Source organism: Callionymus lyra, chromosome 4, assembly GCF_982586985.1.
Source record: "Callionymus lyra chromosome 4, fCalLyr1.hap1.1, whole genome shotgun sequence".
Taxonomy (NCBI): domain Eukaryota; kingdom Metazoa; phylum Chordata; class Actinopteri; order Syngnathiformes; family Callionymidae; genus Callionymus; species Callionymus lyra.
Genome location: NC_141821.1, coordinates 27526336 through 27549289, shown reverse-complemented (window position 1 = coordinate 27549289; position 22954 = coordinate 27526336). Strand labels below are relative to the sequence as shown.

Below are 22954 nucleotides of genomic sequence, written 5' to 3'. Positions count from 1 at the left end.
TGCGAGTGTGTCTATGAGTGCTGAGAGGTCGGCAGGATATTGAAAGGGTTTGGGAGAACGACCAAGCCAAGGCAGAGCCGCAAATACCATCTTGTGCAGCTGTGAGGCTCCGACCTTTGGTTAGTCCCGTTCATGGTCAACTCTAACTGATACTGCTCTGCATTGGCATGCACTTGGCACGCGTCCTGTCTGCAGCACTATCACAACACACACCATACATCAACACATTCTTTGCCTGTGTGAACCAAGGTTAGCCCTGAAGGCTACAAAAAGCAGCTAACATCAAGTTCCTTCTCCTGGCCTTAATTTCAACTGTTTAACGTCCTAACAAGTCCTGAATTGCTGCATCCTGGTTCTCTGGTCCTCTGATGCTACAGAAGACATTCTGGACACTAAGACCAGGGTAACCTGGCTTTGGTTGACGGTGAACCCTAACAATATTATCTGCTACTCAACAGAGCTTCACACTCAACATGACCTACAGTAAACCAGCAGGGAGATGAGGGTCTATGCTTGTGGACCATTAGTCCAAATGAGCGCTACACAAACATGACAACCAAGCTCAACAGAACAGATTGTGATGGTTACAAGTTTAGTACTGACTCCTTCAAGAAACATCTTAAGGTCTTTTTATTTGTGCAGGCTTTTGCCTAATTTTCTGGGACTGCTGTTCTTTGTTTTATGTTATCTTGGCCATTTAAAGGTTTTACATTTATATGTATTTTTAACTGTGTATTGCTTTTGATTGTTCAAGCGCTTGGTGACCCTGGACTTGAAAAGGCACTTTACAATTAACTATTACTTATTTAGTTACTTTAGTTTAAAATAACAAAGAGGAAATGAGAACAGAATAACCCATATCAGTGAATAGCATTAGAGAATAATACAAGAGACAGTAAAAAGGTCAGAATACATTTTTTAAGTGGTAAATGAAGACATTAATAGGGTTAGTAAGAAAGTGAAAGCAACAGTGTAAAGACGTTTATTTTCAAATACATCTGTGAAAAAGAAAAGCCAGTAGAAAACATCAGAACATGCCTCTGTGGATAGAAAGTGCCAGTGGTAGAAGAAGAAAACAAGATATGAATCATGGAAAAATAACATTGGATAATATATATATATATATATATATATATATATATATATAAATATATATATATACTGTATATAAGAAAAATATTCAAAACCAAAACGCCCCCAAAACTCAGAAGAGAATAGTGGAAGCAAGTAAATTCAGGCAAGTTATTATAGAAATGATTCTTATTTAATATGCATTCAATTCAGTATGAATGTTATCAAAATTTGAGGTTTTCAATTTTTTATTCAGGGTCTTCTGCCCCCTTTTCCACCTCTTAACAATTCAAACGGAATGCGGAAATACCCCTCACTTAGTATGTAACACAAGTGGTTGAAATTTAATCATAACTTGAAACATTTGAATAATTATGGGGATCTTCTGCCCCCCTTGTGCCCCTCTTTCTCTCAACCTGCCCTGAGAATGGCACAAAAGGACCACCATGAAAATTCAATTCAATTCCAAATGTTTAATGAAATGTACACCACATTTAATTCATATTAAATAAGAATTAGTTCCATAGTTTCAGCTGTATTTGGCAATCGTGCAGCCCATAATCCACCTGAACACACTCTCTTCTCTCCTCTCCCTCTCTCTTCAGAGAGTTTGGGTTATGTGAGTATTACAGTAGGATGGCCAATTACATACACATGGGGATGTATTTTACATGATTGATCAAGTGCGGCTGTGCACGATGATGAAGTTAAACTGTACTTAAGTCTCAGGGATCGCACTTAATAGATGCAAGTTGGCTGCCAAACCACAGAGTTCGATGGACCCACTGCTACTGTTTCTTCCTGAATGGAAGTCATTTGCTTAATCGTTTTGCACCTGGACACAACGATTTTGTCAAACATAGCCACACAACTTTAATTTTACACTTTACTTTGTTGAGTGTTGTGTGATTTTTCTTCTGACATTACTGTGGGCAGGACACCTAAATACAGGTCAGCGATGTGGGAGCCTTGACCTACACACGCTGGCTTAGATTTCCACCAGATGATGTTTCTGTGGCTCCACACAATCCTATTAAGAATGTTCCCGGACTGCAAGTCATGTCAAAGAAGTACTGTTTCACATAAACACTGAGGTCAACTATTGCAGCTGAACCCAGATAAACAGCAACTCTGTCAGTGTCCGACCCAGTCCCAGAGTGTTTATAAGAACAAAAAGGCTGGTCCCAGGTCAGCTCCAGAGGCAGATGCTGCTCATGGCCTGGCAGGTGGAGCTGGTCCGTGCAGGGGAAAGGTACACTTTACCACTAGGACACACACAGAGCTCATAGACGGCTGGCTCCTGCGAGGTGGCGCTGGAGTGAGGCTCGTAGTCACCAACGGGCAGATTGGCCAGCTGGATGATCGCAGCATCCAAAAGTATCTGGAAGACAAACGTACAAATACACAGTTAGCAACAAATAGCAAAAGTCATTTGTCTTTTGGTAAATTCTGATAAGCCATGACTGGTGCTGTGGAGCTTCCAAGCTATTCTTTCAACAGTGCACTTCTCTTGACAACCTTGCTTGGGCGGAGGGTTTGGGAGGTCCTGAATGTCCACCAAACTGATTTACAGCATTGGGTCAAAGACGGTGGTTGCGTTTATTTCCATCATAGCTGAAGTCCCCACAGAAGCTTCAAGGATGAGAAATCTGACGCTTTGTAAACAAATATTAGTGCGAGCGCGGCGCTGGAGACCCTTCAGTGCGATGACAGTGTTCTTACAGTGGGGGGTGCCATACACAGTTAAAACCTGAGGCTGCAGACAGGAAATTAAAAAAAAAGCCTTAACTCTTCAAAAGTTTATCCAAAATAGTAAATTCAAATACCATGTTGAAGGAGAGCTTTTTTTCAAGATTGGTGATATGAATAAAAAATTACTTTTTCAAATAACCCTCACAAGGACTGTATCGTGGATTATCTTGTGCGGTAACTGTCACTCACCTCTCCTTCTGAAGACTCCAGCTGAAGGTCTTTCTGACTAAGGACCTTCAGGAATCCACTTGCTGTGCTCACCTCAACACCTTTAGGAGCCTCCATGCTCAAGCTGCGTGTTGGGGACTCAAGCCTGAAGGATAAGAAGACAGCATTTTTAAGAATAGCAACACAGCATCTAATATTCCAACTAGAGTGGTGTTGTTTGTTTCAGAAATGCCTTTTAAAACCTTTTATTTCTTGATAAAACGTTATACGTCTTCAAAAAAAACTTTCCTGTCCCATCTTTATCTTTATCCTTGGCTCATTTCGTAACACAGAGTAAGAATACACTTCTGTAATCCAAAGTAGGTGGAATCTGGACAATAATGTCATCTTTCGGATGCATGGAGAGTACAGGTATGACAGGGACGTGCAGTCAAGAGAGGCAGTGCCTCACCTCTCAGTGCACAATCCATCACAAACTGTGTTGATACATGCAATTGAGGCATACCGGTTGCAATATCTCTGAATGTCTAAAATATAATGCTCACAGATGAGTTTATTTGCCTTGGTTTTCCACAGTCTTGCTGATGTCTTTACCCATTATAGTTTTACGTTTGGACTTTTACATCATAGTAACGGAGGTTTGTGTGGTGAAGGAATGGCGTATGGACTCTATCTACAGATTAAAAAACAGACCAGAAACGGTTTTAATCTCAATCGTATGAAAAAAGAAATAAGACTAAGCAATCAGAACACTTGGTGGACTACAGCACGCCGTCGCTCTGGATTCTTCACTCTTGAGCCAAACTTAAATCTGGAGAGTTCTTGCTGAACTTTACGGGAAATTTCCCAAATTTATCCTTTATTATGACAGGTTTCCTTGTTCTTTTTTATTTATTAGATCATTCATCTTTTTCTATTCCATTGATTGTTTAAAATGAATTTAGATTTTGAGCCAATTAAAAGGTCTCAGATCATTAAATATGGCAGGTTAAAGATTTTTAATACATAACTTTAAATAAATGGATAATTAAAACATAATCTTTCAGCATTTCACATTTGTTGATCTAGAGAATGTAGACTAATATCCCACAACATATCAATATAGACTTTTTGAGAAATTATTAATTAAATTCTATATATTTTTTGAAGAATGCTGATGAGATATGAAATAACCAGTAGTCAATTGAATAAGCTTCCATTTTCCGCATGTCAATGTATGACAGGAAATATTCTGTACTAACATTTTATTTTCGCCACGGGAAGGTAATCAATATGAAAAAGACAGATCAGCTTAAAGGAGTTCATTTCAAACTCCCGTATTTGGTATTCTTTTAATTTCTTTCTACTTTATGTTGTGTATGCAGGGAAAATAAGTGATAAAAGTACTTTTCAATGGGGTGATGAAAGCAGTGGCAATAGTGATAAGAACACTAGCAGCATCATACAAAGATGTATTTCCCAGCAGCAGTGTGCAGGATAACAATTGTTTTTACTGGACACTGAATATTTTTGTGGCTATAATTATGTTGAATCATTGACACATTTCTACAACGGCTACGGTCGACTGGCTTTGTCTTTATTTAGCTCTGAAGCAAACAAAACATTATTTTGTATATTCTATGCAGGTGTCGAGGGGTACATGTATGGCTTATAAGGGGAAAATGTTTTGTACTCAGCTGTGGGTTGTTGTGTGCACAATAACCTAGAAAAAGTCCTTCATATGAGAGGAAGAAATATAATCCGTAGTTCACAGTTGGCCATGTGGGTTGTATTTGAACAAGGAGTGGAGCCCCAAGCAGTTGGCTGGTAATCTCTTCTGGCAGCTCCTGCAGACAAACTGTGCTGGGTTTATGGAACATCAGAAGAGGCAGAAGCACCGCTGTGCCCTCAATGACAGTTCATCACAAGCCATGATCACACATCGGTTTTATCTGATTAAAGGTGAGGCCACTTGCAAGAAGCCTGGAGTACATATGGAGATTAAGTCTTTCATGGGACGAAAAGCATTCGACAATCAAACGCCCAATGATTGGTCACACCCCAACGCATTATTAACAGGATTTCACTCTGACTACAGGATTATCTGGCAATCCCAGCAAAACAATGGATGTAGCTGAGAACTATGTATTTATGCTTAAGTAATTTATCCATCACAGTACAAACATTATTTTTCAACTTTTCTTCATTTTCACTTTAGCTTAGTATCAAATTTAATTATAAAGTCGCTTCATTTCTGTTTATTATTAATCTTGTAATCTTTTTTTAACATAGTTGTGTTTCCACTTGTGTCTCGGGTTTGTTTCCATAATGGATACAATATACAGTAAGCTGCCTCTAACCTTCAGCAACACTGAGGCTAATTCTTTTTGCATTTCCCTCCTTCTGGTCTGTTTGTTTACACAGTGAGAGATAAGTAGATGAGCCAATCGATGTGGAATTCGCTTTCATAACTCATATGCTTTTCAAATTGATTTCCTCCTCTCATCTTCACCAAAATCTGTTTCCAATTTAAATCTAAGACTTTAAAGAGCTGTCGTGAAATCTCTGCACGATCTTACTGTGACACACATTCGGGATTATGAGTTGCTAGAATAAGGGACTGAATAAATAATCTTCATTTAAAGATCCTGTTTTGACTTTTAGATGAGCTTCTTCTGCAAGGAATAAACCCAGAGACCCGTGGATAATGCCTCGGTGCGTTCTTTTGGACTCAATGCAGTTAAATACAAAACAAACATTGGAAAGAAATGTATGTGTCCGTGAGATAATTGTTAGTCGACTTGGACTACTTGCCGTTAAGCTTTTCCAATGACTGTTTCTCAAAACGTCACTGATTATGCATGCCTTGGATTGATGAGTCATTAAAAAAGCAATTTGTATTCATTTGCATTGAGCTGTTGGTTTCCAGGGTTGGAAAGACAATGATCATCATTAAAGAGTTGCTCCGGAGCTCTGCCGTCAAACCAGAGCCAGAGCACAAATGCAAGCCGCGCGTTTTCCCACAGAATAAATATTTGTTAGATTACAGTGCGGCGTCAAGCATCAGATCAAATGTGCTAATTTTTAATTCCGTCCGCCTCTGACGCTCCCAAAAGTACGTCTCATCACTCTCAACTACGCCACTTCCAACCTCACCACCTGTCTTCCAACCGACAGTTCTGTCTGCATCTCATGCATCATAGCCGCGCTCCCCTGTGCCACTTTGTGATATTGAGGAGGCAGCGTGAGGCTTCCACTAGGCCATGAAAGGAATACTTAACAGATTCCTTGTTGAGAGACAGTTTGGTGTTTTTTTCACAGACAAATGTTTGGCAGACTTGACATCAAAACAAATGGCAGCATTAGAACCTCACGCAGCCAAGACAATGGGCTCACATACAAACAACTAGACTAACTGGACTGTATTTTAGAGCTTAATAGATACAAGAAACTAACCCAAAAAACATGATATATGCATATTAAACATGAGAAAAGTTACTGCGCGTTTTACATTTTTCCTGTCAAGGTGTCGCCATCTCAGAATAATTACATTTTACACGCAACACTGAATGCAATCTTAAAAGTAGGCTCTAGAATTCCAGAGAATATATTCTTCACATAGCTTAAACCACCCTAAAAAAACAATTGTCATGGTTTGGTTTTTTGATTATTGTCTTGATTTCTCCTTCATGTTTCATGTCTTGTCTTCCTGTTTTATTTTTGTGATCACTCACCCTTGTCTCTGTTTTCTGTTTGCCCTCCCCCCGTCTCATCTGTGTCCACCTGCTTCCTGATCGTCCCTGCACACCTGCATCCACATACTCTCTAATCGGCTCTGCTCTCTAAACTTATTCTTCCCGTGTTTTGACCTTTGTCTATCGCCTAGTGATTCTGTTACCTCGTCTGTTTGGACTCCATGTTTTACACCTGGACCAATTTAGTGTTTTTTTTAACCTGCCTGAACCCAGAGTCTCTGTGATTGCATCCTACCTTTGATTTGCCATGACCTTGTTCCTGACACCAATGAGTAAGGACGTAAAAAATTAAAAAAGTAATCAAAATATATTAAAAAATACAGTTAATTTAATTTGTTAAAGAAAAATACAAAAGTAAACTAAAGACGCTTTTGAAAGGGTGAGTTCAGGAGGCATCGGAATTCTGATGTCAACTGGAAATAAAGGAAAATTCCAAAGCTTGGTGTTCTTGTGCTAATCTTGCTTGTAAGTACAGTAAGTAAGTAAGTGATTTTTATATATATAGCGCTTTTCCAGACCAGGGTCACAAAGCGCTTAAACAATCAAAACAATATTCAATAAAGTATAAACTTTAAAGGGCAAGATAAAACTGATAACACAACAGGAGTTCCAGAAAATCAAGGAAAAGCCTGAAAACGTCTTAAGATGTTTCTTGAAAGAGTCAGTAGACTCTATCAAGCGCAAAGAGAGAGGAAGATCGTTCCAAAGCTTAGGAGCAAAAGCCTGAAAAGATTTCTCTCCTCTGGTCCTGAACCGTGTGCGTGGAACCATCAGTAGATTCTGATCCACAGACCTCAGAGCCCGAGCTGGGGTGTAAGGCTGGATCAGATCAGTCATGTAAGGAGGAGCCTGACCATGAATGGCTCTGAAAATAAGAACGAGAATTTTAAAGTTGATCCTGAAAAAAACTGGAAGCCAATGAAGAGTTTTAAGGATCGGAGAAATGTGAGTTCTTCTACTTGAGTGGGTCAGAATTCTCGCTGCAGAGTTCTGAATCAACTGCAGGCGAGATGGCTCCTTCTTGTTAAGACATGAAAGGCTCAGTTTGAAAGACTGACCTAAGTCACCCAAGTACTGACTCAACCCTGGAACCTTATCATCAGGAGCAATCACCAGTTTCAGTTTTGTCCACATTTAGCTGCAAAGTGCTTTCACTCAGCCATTGTTTGATTTCTAGCAAACAATTGACTAAGCTGTTCAGTCTCCGGGGCTCAGTTGGATCAAAAGAGCAGTAGAGCTGGATGTCATCAGCAAAAATGTGATTAGAAACATCAGGAAATCTCTGAATGATTTTACCGATGGGAATCAAGTACAGCAAAAACAATAAAAGGACCAAGAACAGAACCTTGAGGGACTCCACACAACAGATCTGCCGATTCAGACCTCATTTGATTGGCAGACACATTAAAACTGCGCCCAGAAAGGTATGATGAGAACCATTCTAACACAGACCCAGACAGTCCCACTTCATCCCTCAGTCTTCTCAACAGGATCTGGTGATCAACTGTGTCAAAGGCTGAGGACAAATCCAAGAGAACCAGAACAGTGAATTTACCCGAGTCAGCCGACATCATGATGTAAGTAAGTAAGTAAGTAAGTAATATTTATTTATATAGCGCTTTTCGAGACCAGGGTCACAATGCGCTTTAACAATCAAAACAATACTCAAAACAGTACATACTTCAAAGATCAAGACAACACCGAGAACAACACAGGAGTTCGAGAAATTCAAGGAAAAGCCTGAACAAATAGAAACGTCTTAAGATGTTTCTTAAAGGAGTCAGTAGACTCCATCAAGCGCAAAGAGAGAGGAAGATTGTTCCAAAGCTTAGGAGCAACAGCCTGAAAAGATTTCTCTCCTCTGGTCCTGAGCCGTGTGCGTGGAACCATAAGTAGATTCTGATCCACAGACCTCAGAGACTGAGCTGGGGTGTAAGGCTGGATCAGATCAGTGATGTAAGGAGGAGCCTGACCATGAATAGCTCTGAAAGTAAGAACCAGAATTTTAAAGTTGATCCTGAAAGAAACTGGAAGCCAGTGAAGAGTTTTAAGGATCGGAGAAATGTGAGTTCTCCTACTTGAGCGGGTCAGAATTCTCGCTGCAGAGTTCTGAATCAACTGCAGACGAGACAGATCCTTCTTGTTATCTTGTATCCACTTGACCATGTCACTGGATACTTTCAATAAAGCTGTCTCCGTAGAGTGATGTTTACGGAAGCCAGACTGAAACTTCTCATGGATGTCGCTCTGATCCAGGAACAAAGACAGCTGCTCAGACCGCTTCTCCAAGATCTTTGACAAGAAAGGGAGATTATAAATAGGCCTAAAATTACTAAGGTCAGTTGGCTTTTTGAGCAGAGGCTCCACAATGGCATGTTTAAATGCATTGGGAAAAACCCATGTGGAAAGGGAGAGGTTCACCATATTGGTAACCCAGGGGCCAATTACATCAAATACTTTGATAAAAAGCCTACAAGGAAGGACTTCATCTGAGCAAGAGGAGGGTTTCATCTTGTTCACTAGTGCTGAAATATCACCCAAAGATACAGCAGTGAAGGAAGACCAAGAGGAGGAGAGGGGCTCAGAGACAGTAGGGGTTCCAAACAATGGGTAAGAGATTTTTTCTTTGATCAATTTAATTTTAGCATTGAAAAATCTCAACAATGCATTGCTGTCAGCTTCACAGAAGACCGGCGTGATTTGAGGAGCAGGAGACACGAGAAAATGAATCGTGTCAAACAACACTTTAGGATTTTTCTTATTTGCTGCTACCAGTTTTCTGATGTAATCTAGCAGTTTCTACCATCTCATTGTAAGTAGACATCAGATCCCTGAGGTGAAGTCTGTGCACCTCAAGTTAAGTGGACTTCCAGAGACGCTCAGTCTTTCGACAAAGTCTCTTCAGACTCAGGAGATCTTCATTTGTCCAAGGGCACCATTTTTTCTGAATTTTCAAGTTCGATTTAACAGGTGTCACTTGATCCAGTATTTTAACACAATGAGTAGTGAAACAGTGAATCAAACTGTCCACATTTGGGCAGTCATCAAAGGAAAGAGGGTCAAACATAGCAGAAAAACTGTCTGCCGTATAGGCTGAGATGACGTGCCTCTGAGACCTAACTTTCAAAGGCTTAGGTTCAGGGATGAAGTCCAGGTTAAACAAGACAAGAGAATGATCACTCAGATGGAAATCATGTACAGATACATTAGAAATGTCCAGGCCAAGAGTAAAAACTAAGTCTAGAGTGTGGCCTTTTTGATGAGTGGGTTCAGAAACATGTTGCTCAAAATTAAAGACTTCTGTTAAAGTTAAAAGTTCTTTAGCAGAGCAAGATGTGACGTCATCAACATGAAGATTAAAGTCTCCAAGAATAAGAACATATTCCGTTTGAATAATGGAAGATAAGAAGTCACTGAAGTCTTTCAAGAACACCGCCGCAGGACCAGGCGGGCGGTAGATTGACACACAATAGAAAGGTCTTGTAGAACCAACCAAGATCATCTGAGACTCAAAATAATTGAATTCCTATGTCTGAATCACTTTGCAAGAACAACTCTCCCTAAAAACTGTAGCAAGACCAGAGAGGCGAGGCTTCCCCAGGACAGCGCTCCCTACTGGACAGAGTTCGTTCAGATGAATAAACTCTTCCTCTCTCTGCCAAGTCTCAGAAAGACATAATAAATCCAAATTAACTCTTGTAAAAACATAATTAAGAATAAAGGATTTATTAGTACTGGAGCGAACATTAAGAAGTCCAACATTCAGAACCGATGACGTCTGTAAGAGACATACAGGCTGAAGATGTGCTGCACGGTGTGTTTGAGTGTGTGTGTGTTGCAGAGGGGGCGGTTCACATGGGAGTAGGCGTGTGTGCGTGCGGAGGTGTGTGTGTAAAGGTGGGCACTCACAGGTGACGCAGATGAGAGAGAGAGAGAGTCAAGGTTGGAAGTAGCCGTAATTTTTGTTGACCGCTACACGCTACACGTTACACGCTACAAGCTACACCATTGCTCCATGCGAACACCACGTCAAAGGAACACGACCTCCCTGCCAGGGCGAGACGGACACCCCCAAGTGTGATCAGCAGTGCATCAACAGATACTCGCCGTCCTATCAGAAAGACTTTGGAAAGCGCTGCACGCTACACGCTACACTGTGCAGTTTGTATAACAATAAATGCACCAAAAGCATATCTGGATCTCAGCGTATCTGTTATCACAAGGAAACCAAAGCGCGTCATAAATCTACGTACCTGAGGACCCAACCTCATACTCCGTAGAATGAAAATCATCAAGCCGCATCAAAGAACCAAGTCGTCACGCACCGACCAGCCTGATATAATTGCCACACCACGCCATCCATTCACCTGGGAACAGGTAGGCCTGAACCTGTTAATGTTTGTGGATTAAGGAATCCGCTTCAATTGGAATGCATTGTGTCAAGTGAGGACAATGTATTAAATGGATGTTACGCTGGTTGCATTGGCGCATTGATGGTGGCGCATATTCTCTGTGCTTTATTGGATTGTGACGTCAGGACTTTGTGGAATGTGGCGGCTGATGTTGTCTCAAGACCTACTCATTGTTGAAATTCTTGGATCGAATCTGCTCTGTCAATGAATTGAAATGCTATGGATGGATTTGAAAACGCTCTCGAATGAAATATGATTGTTTTGCTACATACAAAATTACAATCCAACGGAAATGAGTCAAATAAACGCCGATGCTGAATGTTCAAACATGGAACGTGAAAAGAGGGAAATTAAACTGACGGCCAAAGCTATGGAAAATAAAATCGAACGGTTGCAGAATGAGCGCAAAAGTGCCGTTAATAAAATCAAAGAGCTTATTCCGCAAATTAAAGCGCACATGAAATCAAAAGAAAATGTAACTGAAATCCCATCACAACTGAATAACTTGAATGCACTGTGTAAAAAGGCCACTGACCTGCACAACGAAGTATTGCAACTTATTCCCGATGATGAACATAAAAAACAAAAAGAGTGGTTTTCTAGCATTATGGATTACAGTGATGCATTCAAGGAACGTGTGGAAAAATGGATAAAGGAAAATCCGCATGAAAACTCAAATGAATTACCACTACATACAAATACTTCTGAGCAACCAACAAAGGAAATAAATTATGCAGTACAAATTCCTGTCGAAAAAAGCAAGAATTTGTCTGTTGCTGACCCTCCGGTACCTGTCACCACTGAACAAGATCCTCAGGATGAACTACAGCCCTGTGACAGCATCTCAAATGCAACCAAGAAATCGCGCTCACATCATTCCTCATCTTTAGCTTCACGCTCATCTGCTCGCTTAAAAACGGAAACAAATCTTGCAATTTTGGCAACAAGACAAAAGGCATTAAAGGAAAAACATGCATTGGATGAAGAGGAGTTAAAGTTACGCAAAAGAAGAGAACAGCTTTTACTGGAGAATGAAATCGCTGAGGAAATGGCAAAACTAAGTGTTATAAAATCACAAAGCAGTGTCGGCAGTAAATCAAAGTCAAAGGTTTCAGACGGGATGAACTCATACTATGAAAAGACATGCTCAAAACAACAACTAAAACCCAATGCAATTGAAACCACACAGACAGTTGTGACGCCTAAAGTCACTCACTTACCTGACATAAAACATCTCCCAGATCCTTCTTACATGCTCCAACGTTATCTTACAATTCCTGAAGATCCTGTGACTAATGTCACACAAACTGATGCATCACAAAACGACAGTGTGCTGGACATAATGAGAAAACAAAATGAAATTTCAACACTCTTGATGCAACAACAATGCCTCTCAGCACTCCCAAAAAGGGAAATTCCCATTTTCGATGGTAACCCACTCAAATACCATTCGTTTATTAAAGCATTTAAAAATGGAGTTGAGCGAAACACCAGTAACAACTGTGACAGACTCTACTTCCTTGAACAATACACCAAAGGGCATGCAAAGGGACTAGTGAGGAGCTGTCAGCACATGGAGTCGAGCAGAGGATATGTAAAGGCGAAGGCTCTATTGAAAGAACACTATGGCAATGAGCAAAAGGTGGCAGCCGCATACATGGAGAGAGCTTTGTCATGGCCCACTATTAAAACAGAAGATGGGAAAGCCCTTCAGGAGTACGGCCTCTTTCTGCGTGGATGCTGCAACGCTTTGGAGGATGTGCAGTATTTAAATGATCTTGACACACCCACAAACATGGTGGAAATCATCAAAAAACTGCAGTACAAACTCCGAGACCGCTGGAGGTGCGATGCATGTGACCTGCAGGAAAGGTACAATAGGAGAGCAAGGTTTGTGGACATTACCAACTTTGTTGAAAAACAAGTAAAAATCTTGACAGACCCTGTGTTTGGAAACATTCAGGACACTGTTATGACAACTAAACAAATGAAACACAAACCACCCCCTCGCACCAGCATCAGAGGAACCAGCTTCGCTACCACAGTGAATCATGTGGAGAGAACAGCTCAACCTGTGAATAAAGCTACAAACATAAAACCACCAGCAAGGAAGATCTGTCCCTGCTGCACTGGAGGACACACATTGGATGTGTGTGCTCGGTTGGAAAAAATGGCACACAAGGAGAAAATTGACTTCCTGAAGGAAAATGGTGCTTGTTTTCGCTGCCTGTGTATAGGACACATAAGCAAAAATTGCCAAAGGAAGATTTCCTGCTTGAAGTGTGGCCTAAGACATCCAACTGTGCTCCATAAGGATAGTGTGGCAACAACAGAACCGGCTGAGAGAAGCATCCAGGTTACAGTGGACGACACTTTGGTTTCCAGTGGGCTTACAGGGGCTGGTGAGACAGATTGCAAGCTTCCTATCGTGCCGATCCAAGTGAAGGTGAAGAAGGGCAATAAAGTCATTCTCACATACGCCTTTTTGGACCCGGGAAGTACTGCCGTGTTCTGTACTGAGAGTCTGAAGCAGAAGCTCAATTTGTCTGGGAAGAGAGCCAACATTCTTCTCAGGACCATGGGGCAGGAGAAGGTGGTCAGTAGCTACATTGTGCCAGAGCTGGAGGTGGCAGCACTTGAAGATGACAGCTTCATTGAGTTGCCAAAAGCGTACACTCAGTTGTCAATGCCAGTCCACAAAGCAAACATACCTTCAAATAAGGATCTGACAAGGTGGCCATATTTAAGACACATCTCCTTACCACAGATTGAGGCTGGAATTGAGTTGCTGATTGGAACGAATGTTCCACGAGCCATGGAACCGCTGGAAGTCATCCGCAGTGAGCACAATGGACCCTACGCTATAAGGACGGTGCTGGGCTGGACGGTAAATGGACCACTGACAGGAAACGGTGGAGAGGCCAATTACTGTGACCAGCCAGTAACGGTGAACCGTGTGTTCATTGTAAATTTGGATGAACTGTGGCAACAGCAATTTAAAATGGACTTTCCAGAATCTGCTGTGGAGGAACAAGTGGGTCTGTCCAGGGAAGACCTGAGGTTCATGGACATGGTCACAAAGTCAGCCAAACGGGTCAATGGTCATTACCAGGTTGCCCTGCCTTTGAAAAATTCAAACGTCTGCATGCCAAATAACAGGAAAGTGGTGGAACAGCGTCAAAACCATCTGAAGAGGAGGCTCCAGAGGGATCCAGTGTTTTACAAGGAGTATAACACCTTTATTAATGATCTGCTTGGTAAAGGCTATGCTGAAAGGGTTCCTGATGCAGAGCTGGAGGTCTGTTACATACCGCACCATGGTTTCTACCACCCGACAAAGAGAAAACTCAGAGTTGTTTTTGATTGTGGTGCCAGTTACAAAACACAATCTCCAAATGAAGAGCTGTTGCAAGGGCCCGATCTAACCAGCTCACTGATTGGAGTTGTGACCAGGTTCAGGAGGGAACCTGTCGTCATCATGGCTGACATCGAAGCTATGTTTCACCAGGTGCAAGTGCCCCCAGATGATACTGATCTGCTGCGATTCCTCTGGTGGTCACAAGGAGACTTGAACCAAGCACCATGTGAATACAGGATGAAGGTACATCTTTTCGGAGCTACATCCTCCCCTAGCTGCGCCAACTTTGCCCTCAAGAAATGTGCAGAGGATTTTGGACATGAGCATAAGGAGGAGACAGTGGACAAGCTGCAGCACTGCTTTTATGTGGATGATTGTTTGGTGGCAGTTGCAACAGAGGAGGAAGCACTGACCCTCTGTCATGAGCTCATGTCTCTGTGCGCTAAAGGGGGATTCTGTTTGACCAAGTGGCACAGTAACAGATCTGTTCTGGAAGCGCTGGACAAAGGAGTACCTGCCTCTGTTACAGGAGCGACAGAGATGGACTGGAGTCCAGAGAAACCTTGTCGCAGGAGATCTAATTTTTCTTATGAACAGTACTGCACCTCGTAATTCTTGGATTATGGGACGTGTCTTGCAAACCTTATCGCAAGGGATTTGTGCGTCAAATTCGGATTAAGACGAGAACCAGTTGCTTGGACAGACCCATATCCAAGGTGTGTTTGTTGCTGGAGAAGGAGGAGGCAGCATGAGGACATTGCTGACCTCTATATGGACTTTGTGTTTTGTTTTTGTTTTTGTTTTTATTACTTGTGCTGGACTTTGCACTAATTGGTCATGACGACCAGAAGAAGGAAGATTTGGTATAATGACTTTTCATGGACTTGAGCAATTTATTAGACATTTTTTTGCATTTTCGTTGAGATTGATATGATTTATTATGTCTCCTATTGTGTTTGAAATGTGAATTATTATGTGAGTCCTAATAATTAGGGGCTGGTGTGTAAGAGACATACAGGCTGAAGATGTGCTGCACGGTGTGTTTGAGTGTGTGTGTGTTGCAGAGGGGGCGGTTCACATGGGAGTAGGCGTGTGTGCGTGCGGAGGTGTGTGTGTAAAGGTGGGCACTCACAGGTGACGCAGATGAGAGAGAGAGAGAGTCAAGGTTGGAAGTAGCCGTAATTTTTGTTGACCGCTACACGCTACACGTTACACGCTACAAGCTACACCATTGCTCCATGCGAACACCACGTCAAAGGAACACGACCTCCCTGCCAGGGCGAGACGGACACCCCCAAGTGTGATCAGCAGTGCATCAACAGATACTCGCCGTCCTATCAGAAAGACTTTGGAAAGCGCTGCACGCTACACGCTACACTGTGCAGTTTGTATAACAATAAATGCACCAAAAGCATATCTGGATCTCAGCGTATCTGTTATCACAAGGAAACCAAAGCGCGTCATAAATCTACGTACCTGAGGACCCAACCTCATACTCTCAGCGGCGAAAAGTTTGTGTTTGGAAGCCGCAACAACGTCACTGATGCGGAAATCGCCCGGTACCCGAGAGATCAAACGATATTCCACAGAGTCCGAGTCGATGAGAAGCGAAGGAGGAAACACAGGACAGGACGTTGGTAACTGTCGCGAGTGAAGTCCTCCTTCAACTCTCTGATGTTGAAAAGAGCATCGCAGATCTATGAAAGGTATTAAGTGAACAAGCATCAGCTTGTAAGAGGGTAAAAGAGACATGTTTGTTATGCTAAGCTAACAACAATGTTACTGTTGTGGGTGTATCACTGTCTAAAGGGGGGTCTTTTTCATTATCTTTCATGTTTTCTTTGTTCGTAAAGAGAGGAAAAGCTTGTAGCCAGTTCCATTCCAGAAAAATCACTTCACGAAAGCCTCGCACTATCAACAAGGCTGTATCAGCTATTATTTCTGGATCTGCTGCCACTGAACGAACAGGTGAGTGGAATTGAAAATCGTACAAAACAATAAATAGTGAACTTTTATTATGTCGTCTTATTATGAGCTGTACACCCAAGAACATAGAATCTAAACTATCTAAAATTATGTCAGAGAGAGACAAAGCAGACACATGCAGCAGATGTAACAACATTTCAACACAAAAGCTTTAAAATTAAACATGAACTGTCTCCTCCTAGCATATCATGTATTGCTGTACGCAATTTCATTGTGCAGCTCTAGCAAACAGAAACACTGTAGATGTAGCTTCGACCATGCATCTATAAAGCCGCCCAGCAGATAATCTCTGATGTATTTGTGAGACAAGTTGTTTACTATTCTCAGGGAATTCTGACGAGCTATAGCTGCTGCAGCCATTTTGACCTTTGCATTTCTAGAAAGGTCACAGTATCCTGGCACTACGGGGAGAACTGCAGCGCACCAAATGTTGCTGAAGTTTGAGATGGATGTCACAACGAATGATGCTTGTTTGAATACTGTTAGATGTCTCGGGTTATTGCAGAGTTGAATTTCAATTGGATTTCTGAAGTAAGGTGAGGACACGGTATCATCCTCAGTTCCTCATCAGAGGATTTTAAATACAATCACATCCTCTAATACTTCAGCCTGATTGTCTATAGCCACATGTGCAGAATATGAAGACTACTGTCGTCTGGTTATATAATAACTACTAAATATGAATTTCCCTTTTAAATGGGGCCACACTTGTAAGGAACATGCAATAGTGGCGTGGGCAGCAGAGCCAAGTATCTTGCTTGAGACCATGAAAAAGGTAACAAATCTAATCTGCCCATTCTGCTGTTGCTATTGACACTGTTTTTTTAGCTAACTCACCCATGTGAAAATAGGTTGTGCCACATTTTAATGATCTTGGTAGAGTCAATGCGACAAGGCAGCTTTAAGCTTGGGTTTCACAACTAAAAAATGCAGCATTGTTTGAAGTAAACCCCATTGCTAAAGGCCAAGTTCCATATAACAATGGATGTCCGAGACAGGCCTCAAAGATTCCCAAGATGAAGATGCACCAAGAAAACCGTTTCCTCATCGTGTCCACAAAATTGTGTTGTGTCTTCTAACAATTCGCAATTTACTGAACAATATGAACGATGGCTTTCTGGTGACCAGCATAAGGGACACAAGGCTTTTGTGGCTCTGTCTGGTTTATCCAAAAGCAGAATAAAAATAAGCTATTTGACTGGGCAGAGAAAATGGTCTGGGAATAACACAGTCAGATCCGCTGCAAAGCACAATGGGCAAACCAGTGTAAAATGAGGAATGGCAATGGCTGAAGATCTGGAACCACTAAGTGAAAATAAGGCATGTTCAAAGAAGGAAGACACAGCCGGTGAAAGTTCTGTGTGATTTCATGAGTGGAGATAGAATTATGTTTATGTTGTAGTTGCCATTTTGTGTTAAATAGCTGTTTAAGTAGTAAATGTGTAAAGTTAAGTTTGTTAATTCAAATAATGAAGCATTTAAAGGAATTTGATGCAAGAAAGACTTGCCTTAAAACATTTTGGAATTAAATTGTTGAAAACTTTAATTTAAAAGTTCATTTATTCACGCTTATGTAGATCTATGTGATTGTGCATGATACATACTTTTTGGGAATGACCCGTTTATTTTTACATGCACTAAAGCTATTATATTTGTGTGTTTAAAGGTTTTCACCTGACCTGTTGAAACACTAAATTGAAGTTTCAAAGCAAAGGAACAAAGAAAAGAGAAAGTGTGTCCAATGAATGAACACTTGTGAAGACTTTGAGAAACAAGCTGTCCTTTCAATTGGGGAAATTTGAACATTTAAAATCCAAAGTAGTTCTCAAGTTATGTTTAGAAAACAGTAAAATCTAACGCCAGTTTTATCTACGCTCACACCTTCAAAAGTATTTCAAAGCTCCTTAAGTGCACAAGTCTTGCCTTTATCTTCTAGATGTGACCATCACTCTGTGGAAGGACAATGCTATAGTTAAATAGAGGAGAAAGCCATTAAAGCTATTGTGGTAACCAAAGAATTGTGATTACTTTCCTTCTCCCCCCCACCCCTCTGCCATAGCTTCATTTATCAGGACTAGTTAGTAGTCAGGGCAGCAACCCAGGGGTCTAGTGCAATCTGAGCTCGAGTCAACTCTAGATTTGAAAATTCTCCCTCTGGTCTTGAGTGTAAGTCATGTCTGAGTCAGGTTTTTTTTCCCTACAGTCCAAATCTGCATTTGTAAAATAGTATAGACATAATAACAGTGTTGAAGAATACACTTTGGTTTAACCTCTGAGTCGTCATGTTTGTTGAAATATGTAAAAAAAAATCTGTGTTACCTGTTACCTGTGTTAATATAGTGTAAATATAAATATGTGCATTTTTTTTTTAATCCCCTATAGATGGTCGTTGGGAGTCCTCATCTCCCATCTACTCAGGGCAAGAGTTGAAGACACCAGATCACAAGTCAACACCATGTTTATACCTTTAAGAACGGTATGTTTCTTAGCTGCTTAAATCAACATTAACTGTTAAGAACCGATAACTTGATCCGAGTCGTTCAATAATATTATTTAGCGTTCATAATATATTGTGAATCAACTTTGTTCCACAACATTAACAAATTGAGAAAAAATGTGATTTCATGTATGATTAAATCAGAAATGCTCAGAGTTACGTTCCATGATGTTTGGTAACTCATTATTTAAACCACTGTGTGATTAATCAAGTGACCATGGCAGCTCATTATTTACTGTCCGGCTGATAAATGACGTTCCTGAGCAGAGCAGTTTCAGCTGCGGCAGCAGCTCCGCATGGTTTTGTGATGTTTATCAAAAGAAAATATCTATATATAAGTTACTTTCTGAGTCAAACAGTTGTCTTACATTTGTGTTCACTGTATATCCTGCAAAATCCTGACAAATGCATTATAGTTGAATTCCAATTTGTCTTCGAAAGCTTTGTGCCGGTGAGATGGGGTATGAATCTCCACTATCCAAAATAGGAACCCATTGTATAATTTCAAATATTATATTCATTGAATTATTTGGTTTGATTGCAACAATTCTCAAAAACCTTAATGAAAATGCATTTTGAATCACCAATTATTATCCTAGTGTGGAGGTAAAAAACAGGTGTTTCGATTTCTGCTCTTACACAATGAGACTATTTTTGGGGTCGGTCACCACTGAGCACAGTTTGTGTCCGGGGCTGCCTGTGTGTACGTGTCCTTGCTTTAAAGTGAAGCCTCATCAGTATTCGGCTCACTGTGAAGGAATTAGCCGCCAGAACACTGCTTTGGCTGCCAACTTTGATCCCAGTGCTCTCTTCAGGACCAGTACGGTGGACAACAAACCTCGCTCGTTACAGCTCGTTAATGGAGCGACGAGGCGCTCGGAGCCCGAGGCGGAGAGCAGCAGGGATCACCGAACACCGGAGCGTCTCAGTCCAACCAGAAACCCAACGACTTTAATCTATACTTGCATGCTACAGAGAATGGCTTACAAATTGCTTCAGCCTATGGCTGTGAAATTATTAATTATAGACGGATTAACATTTGAGCAAGATAAGCTAAATCATTTATCCCTAAGCTTACATGAGCAGTCGGGTAAGTGGCTACTAGAGTAATTTATGTCCAATGCAAATAAAAAAAAGAACTCTAGCTTACCTCAGGTCTTCGGAAGTTCTTGCGTGGATAAGTGGAGTTTCAATTGAGTGCTCAAAAACAGCTCCTTCGGACCCTGATGAGTCAATCAAATGAACTTTACAAATGTTACCAAAGCACATCAACAATAATGTGAGGACATCATACTATTTTAAATTTGAGTTAAGTTTGAATGGGCTCAAGGATCCATAGTGAGGTTTAAAAGCAGTTTTATCAGCACACCCACAAAATGTAATACTTTCTACATCCTATTGCTACATTCACTTCGTTCAAATCAACAGTTCTCTGTAAAAGAAGAAGAAGAAAAAAGGAATGCCGCAACATTTCCTGGAGATTTCTACCGACTAGAACTCGTGTCAGTCAAGAATTTTGTAAAATATATGAATCAACATTGAGGGCAACATTTCGTACCTGTAACAGTAAATCTCTCTGTTGTTATAACAACGTCGTCCTCATCGGCAGTGAAAAACAGTTTCCCACCATCAGCGCTCCGGACCTCCAACCTCTTACACTGGACCTCCAATCCTTCAGGTCCTGGGGACACATGGCAGTTAGAACATTTGATTAGGTCAAGGAAATGGGCCGGACGTGTTTAGTTTGAACGTTAAATCAATATATGAAAAGTAGTTTTTAAAAAATTAAAATTAAATGAAAAATGGAATCCTAACTCCTCTGACTCAAACTTCCATGACTACCAAACAACCTGAGAGATTTTCTGGATTTTAATTGATTATCTATTATTATTTTATTTGATCTATGTTTTTTATCTTTAGACTTAGACTGTATCATCTTGTTCTTTCTCTTTATTTCTCTTTGTTCTTGTTCTTATTTTATTTATATTTTTATTTATGAATAATTGCTGTATTGCTGTGGCTAACTGGAAAACTTTTGATCTGAGGGATCAATACAGTTCTACCTACCTACCTACCTATTGGTTTTGTGTGAAAGGACAGTTTTTTATGGATCTGGATTGTTGGCCTTTTTAACTACATATAGACAGAGGTCCTAAGGAAAGGATTCTAAATCACTTTCATTTAATTTAATTTAGAAAAAACACACTACAAGCAAATCATGTATATGCTTTAAAGTTTAGTGTCACTGAATAAATAAACTTGAAGTTGCTCAAAAAGAAAAGTTAACTTGGATTAAGCAGAGTAATTTAAAAATGCAGCCAACTCATGATGTACTGTATATTTACTCTTTGGATGGGTAAAAAGAAGAAGAGCGCTTGAGTGTTCATACAGATACAATTACGATATTTACATTTATCTTTAACTGGTGGACATATTTTTGTCCATGAAATAAACTCAATCTAATAAAAAAGACAATGAGAGTGAACATAAAATGCTGTTTTAAATTGTCATTTTATTTATTGAAAGTAAAGAATTACTCAAAACCAAGTAACTTAACATCTGGCTGTGCCAGCATCAACTGCAATCAAGCTTTTGCGATAACTGGCAAAGATTCTTTTGCTCTGTACTCAAGGAATTTTAACCCACCTATCTTTGCACAACTGTCTAAGACTAACACAACAGTTCCAGACTATGACCAGGCCACTCCAAAACATTTTTGGGGGCTATAAAGAATTACAGAGTCACACTAACACCATCAAGTTTGACTGCTCGTATGATGTGCTGCTCAAAAGCATTATTATTTTGCGGCACATCTAACAAAACATACACCTTCCAAAAACTTCTACTTGTAATAGTTTCACAGAATGTTGGAGATCATCCAAGTGTTTTTTTGGAAAAGTAGCCACGGGCAGCTTTGTTTTTTGCCTTGGAACGCTACCATGAATACAATTCTGCCCAGTTCTAATGGTCGGATCGTGAAAAACTGGCAAGTGAAGCCTGCAGTTCTTTAGATGTTGGGATTCTTTTGTGACCTCCTGGATGACATCGTCGATGTGCTCTTGGAGCAATTTTGGTTGCTACACCATTGTTCCATGTTTTCCCCATTTGTCTATAATGGCTCTCACGGTGGTTTGTTGGAGTCCAAACGTCTTGGAAATGGATTTGCCCCCCTTTCCAGACTGTTGGATTTCAATTACTTTCCTTCTAAGCTCTAAGATTTCCTTTGATAGCAGCATGATGTGTGACTGAGATCTTTTATTCATCCTTATGTTACACATAGGGCCAGGTTGATTTGAATTTCTTTTCCCATTTATAAATAAAGTAATTATTAAAAAATGTTGTATTTACTCTGGTAATGTTTTTTCTGATAGGAAAATGTAAGTGTGGAAAATGTGCAAAAAAAGAGGTAATCCGCAGATACTTTTTAAAGCACTGTAGGTGTGACAAAAAAGCTAAAGCAGAAGAAAACATGTAGGGATCAAATATGTTTTCACAGCAGTGTACATTAAACGGCAACAAAACAGCGTTCATAATGCTGGTAATGTGTGCCTGAGTTATACTATGCCTTCATTAAAACACTGAACCAAGACATATCTATTCCCTTTGTGGATCATTTATATTCCCTGTCTAAGCAAATTTCTTGTCATCTTTGTTTCTTGATTAAAAAGAAATCTCTTGTCACTAAAGTGAGCACTAAACTATAGACAGAAAGGTAAAGCACCTAAACACAGACCTTTAACAAGTTTAACAAATTACATTTCCATGATGATTGGGATTCACCAACCGTACCAGTAAGAGCATGAGTTCACTTCCTGCCTCCTTGTGTTTGTTGTACAATTGAGTTCCATGAAGCTAATTGATAGTATTTTGTTAATCACCAAGAGCAAGATGCAAATACGGATCAGTAACTTCAACACAGTATCAGATCTGATTTAATGGATGTTATAGATTTTTTTTAAAAGATTCAGTTAAAGTA

General features: G+C 40.5%; 1 protein-coding gene across 1 annotated transcript in view; it reads right to left on the bottom strand.

The window, feature by feature from the left end:
• Positions 1-1459: 1459 nt before the first annotated feature.
• LOC148082314 (zeta-sarcoglycan-like) overlaps positions 1460-22954 on the bottom strand; it is a 31585-nt gene continuing 10090 nt past the window's right edge. Inside the window, exons 5-8 of the mRNA XM_087789479.1 lie at positions 20537-20659; positions 20129-20201; positions 3013-3136; positions 1460-2452 (exon numbers count right to left, since the gene is read on the bottom strand). Coding sequence (XP_087645605.1) covers positions 2261-2452; positions 3013-3136; positions 20129-20201; positions 20537-20659 — 512 coding nt within the window. The 3' untranslated portion in view covers positions 1460-2260. The remainder of the gene's footprint in view (positions 2453-3012; positions 3137-20128; positions 20202-20536; positions 20660-22954) is intronic.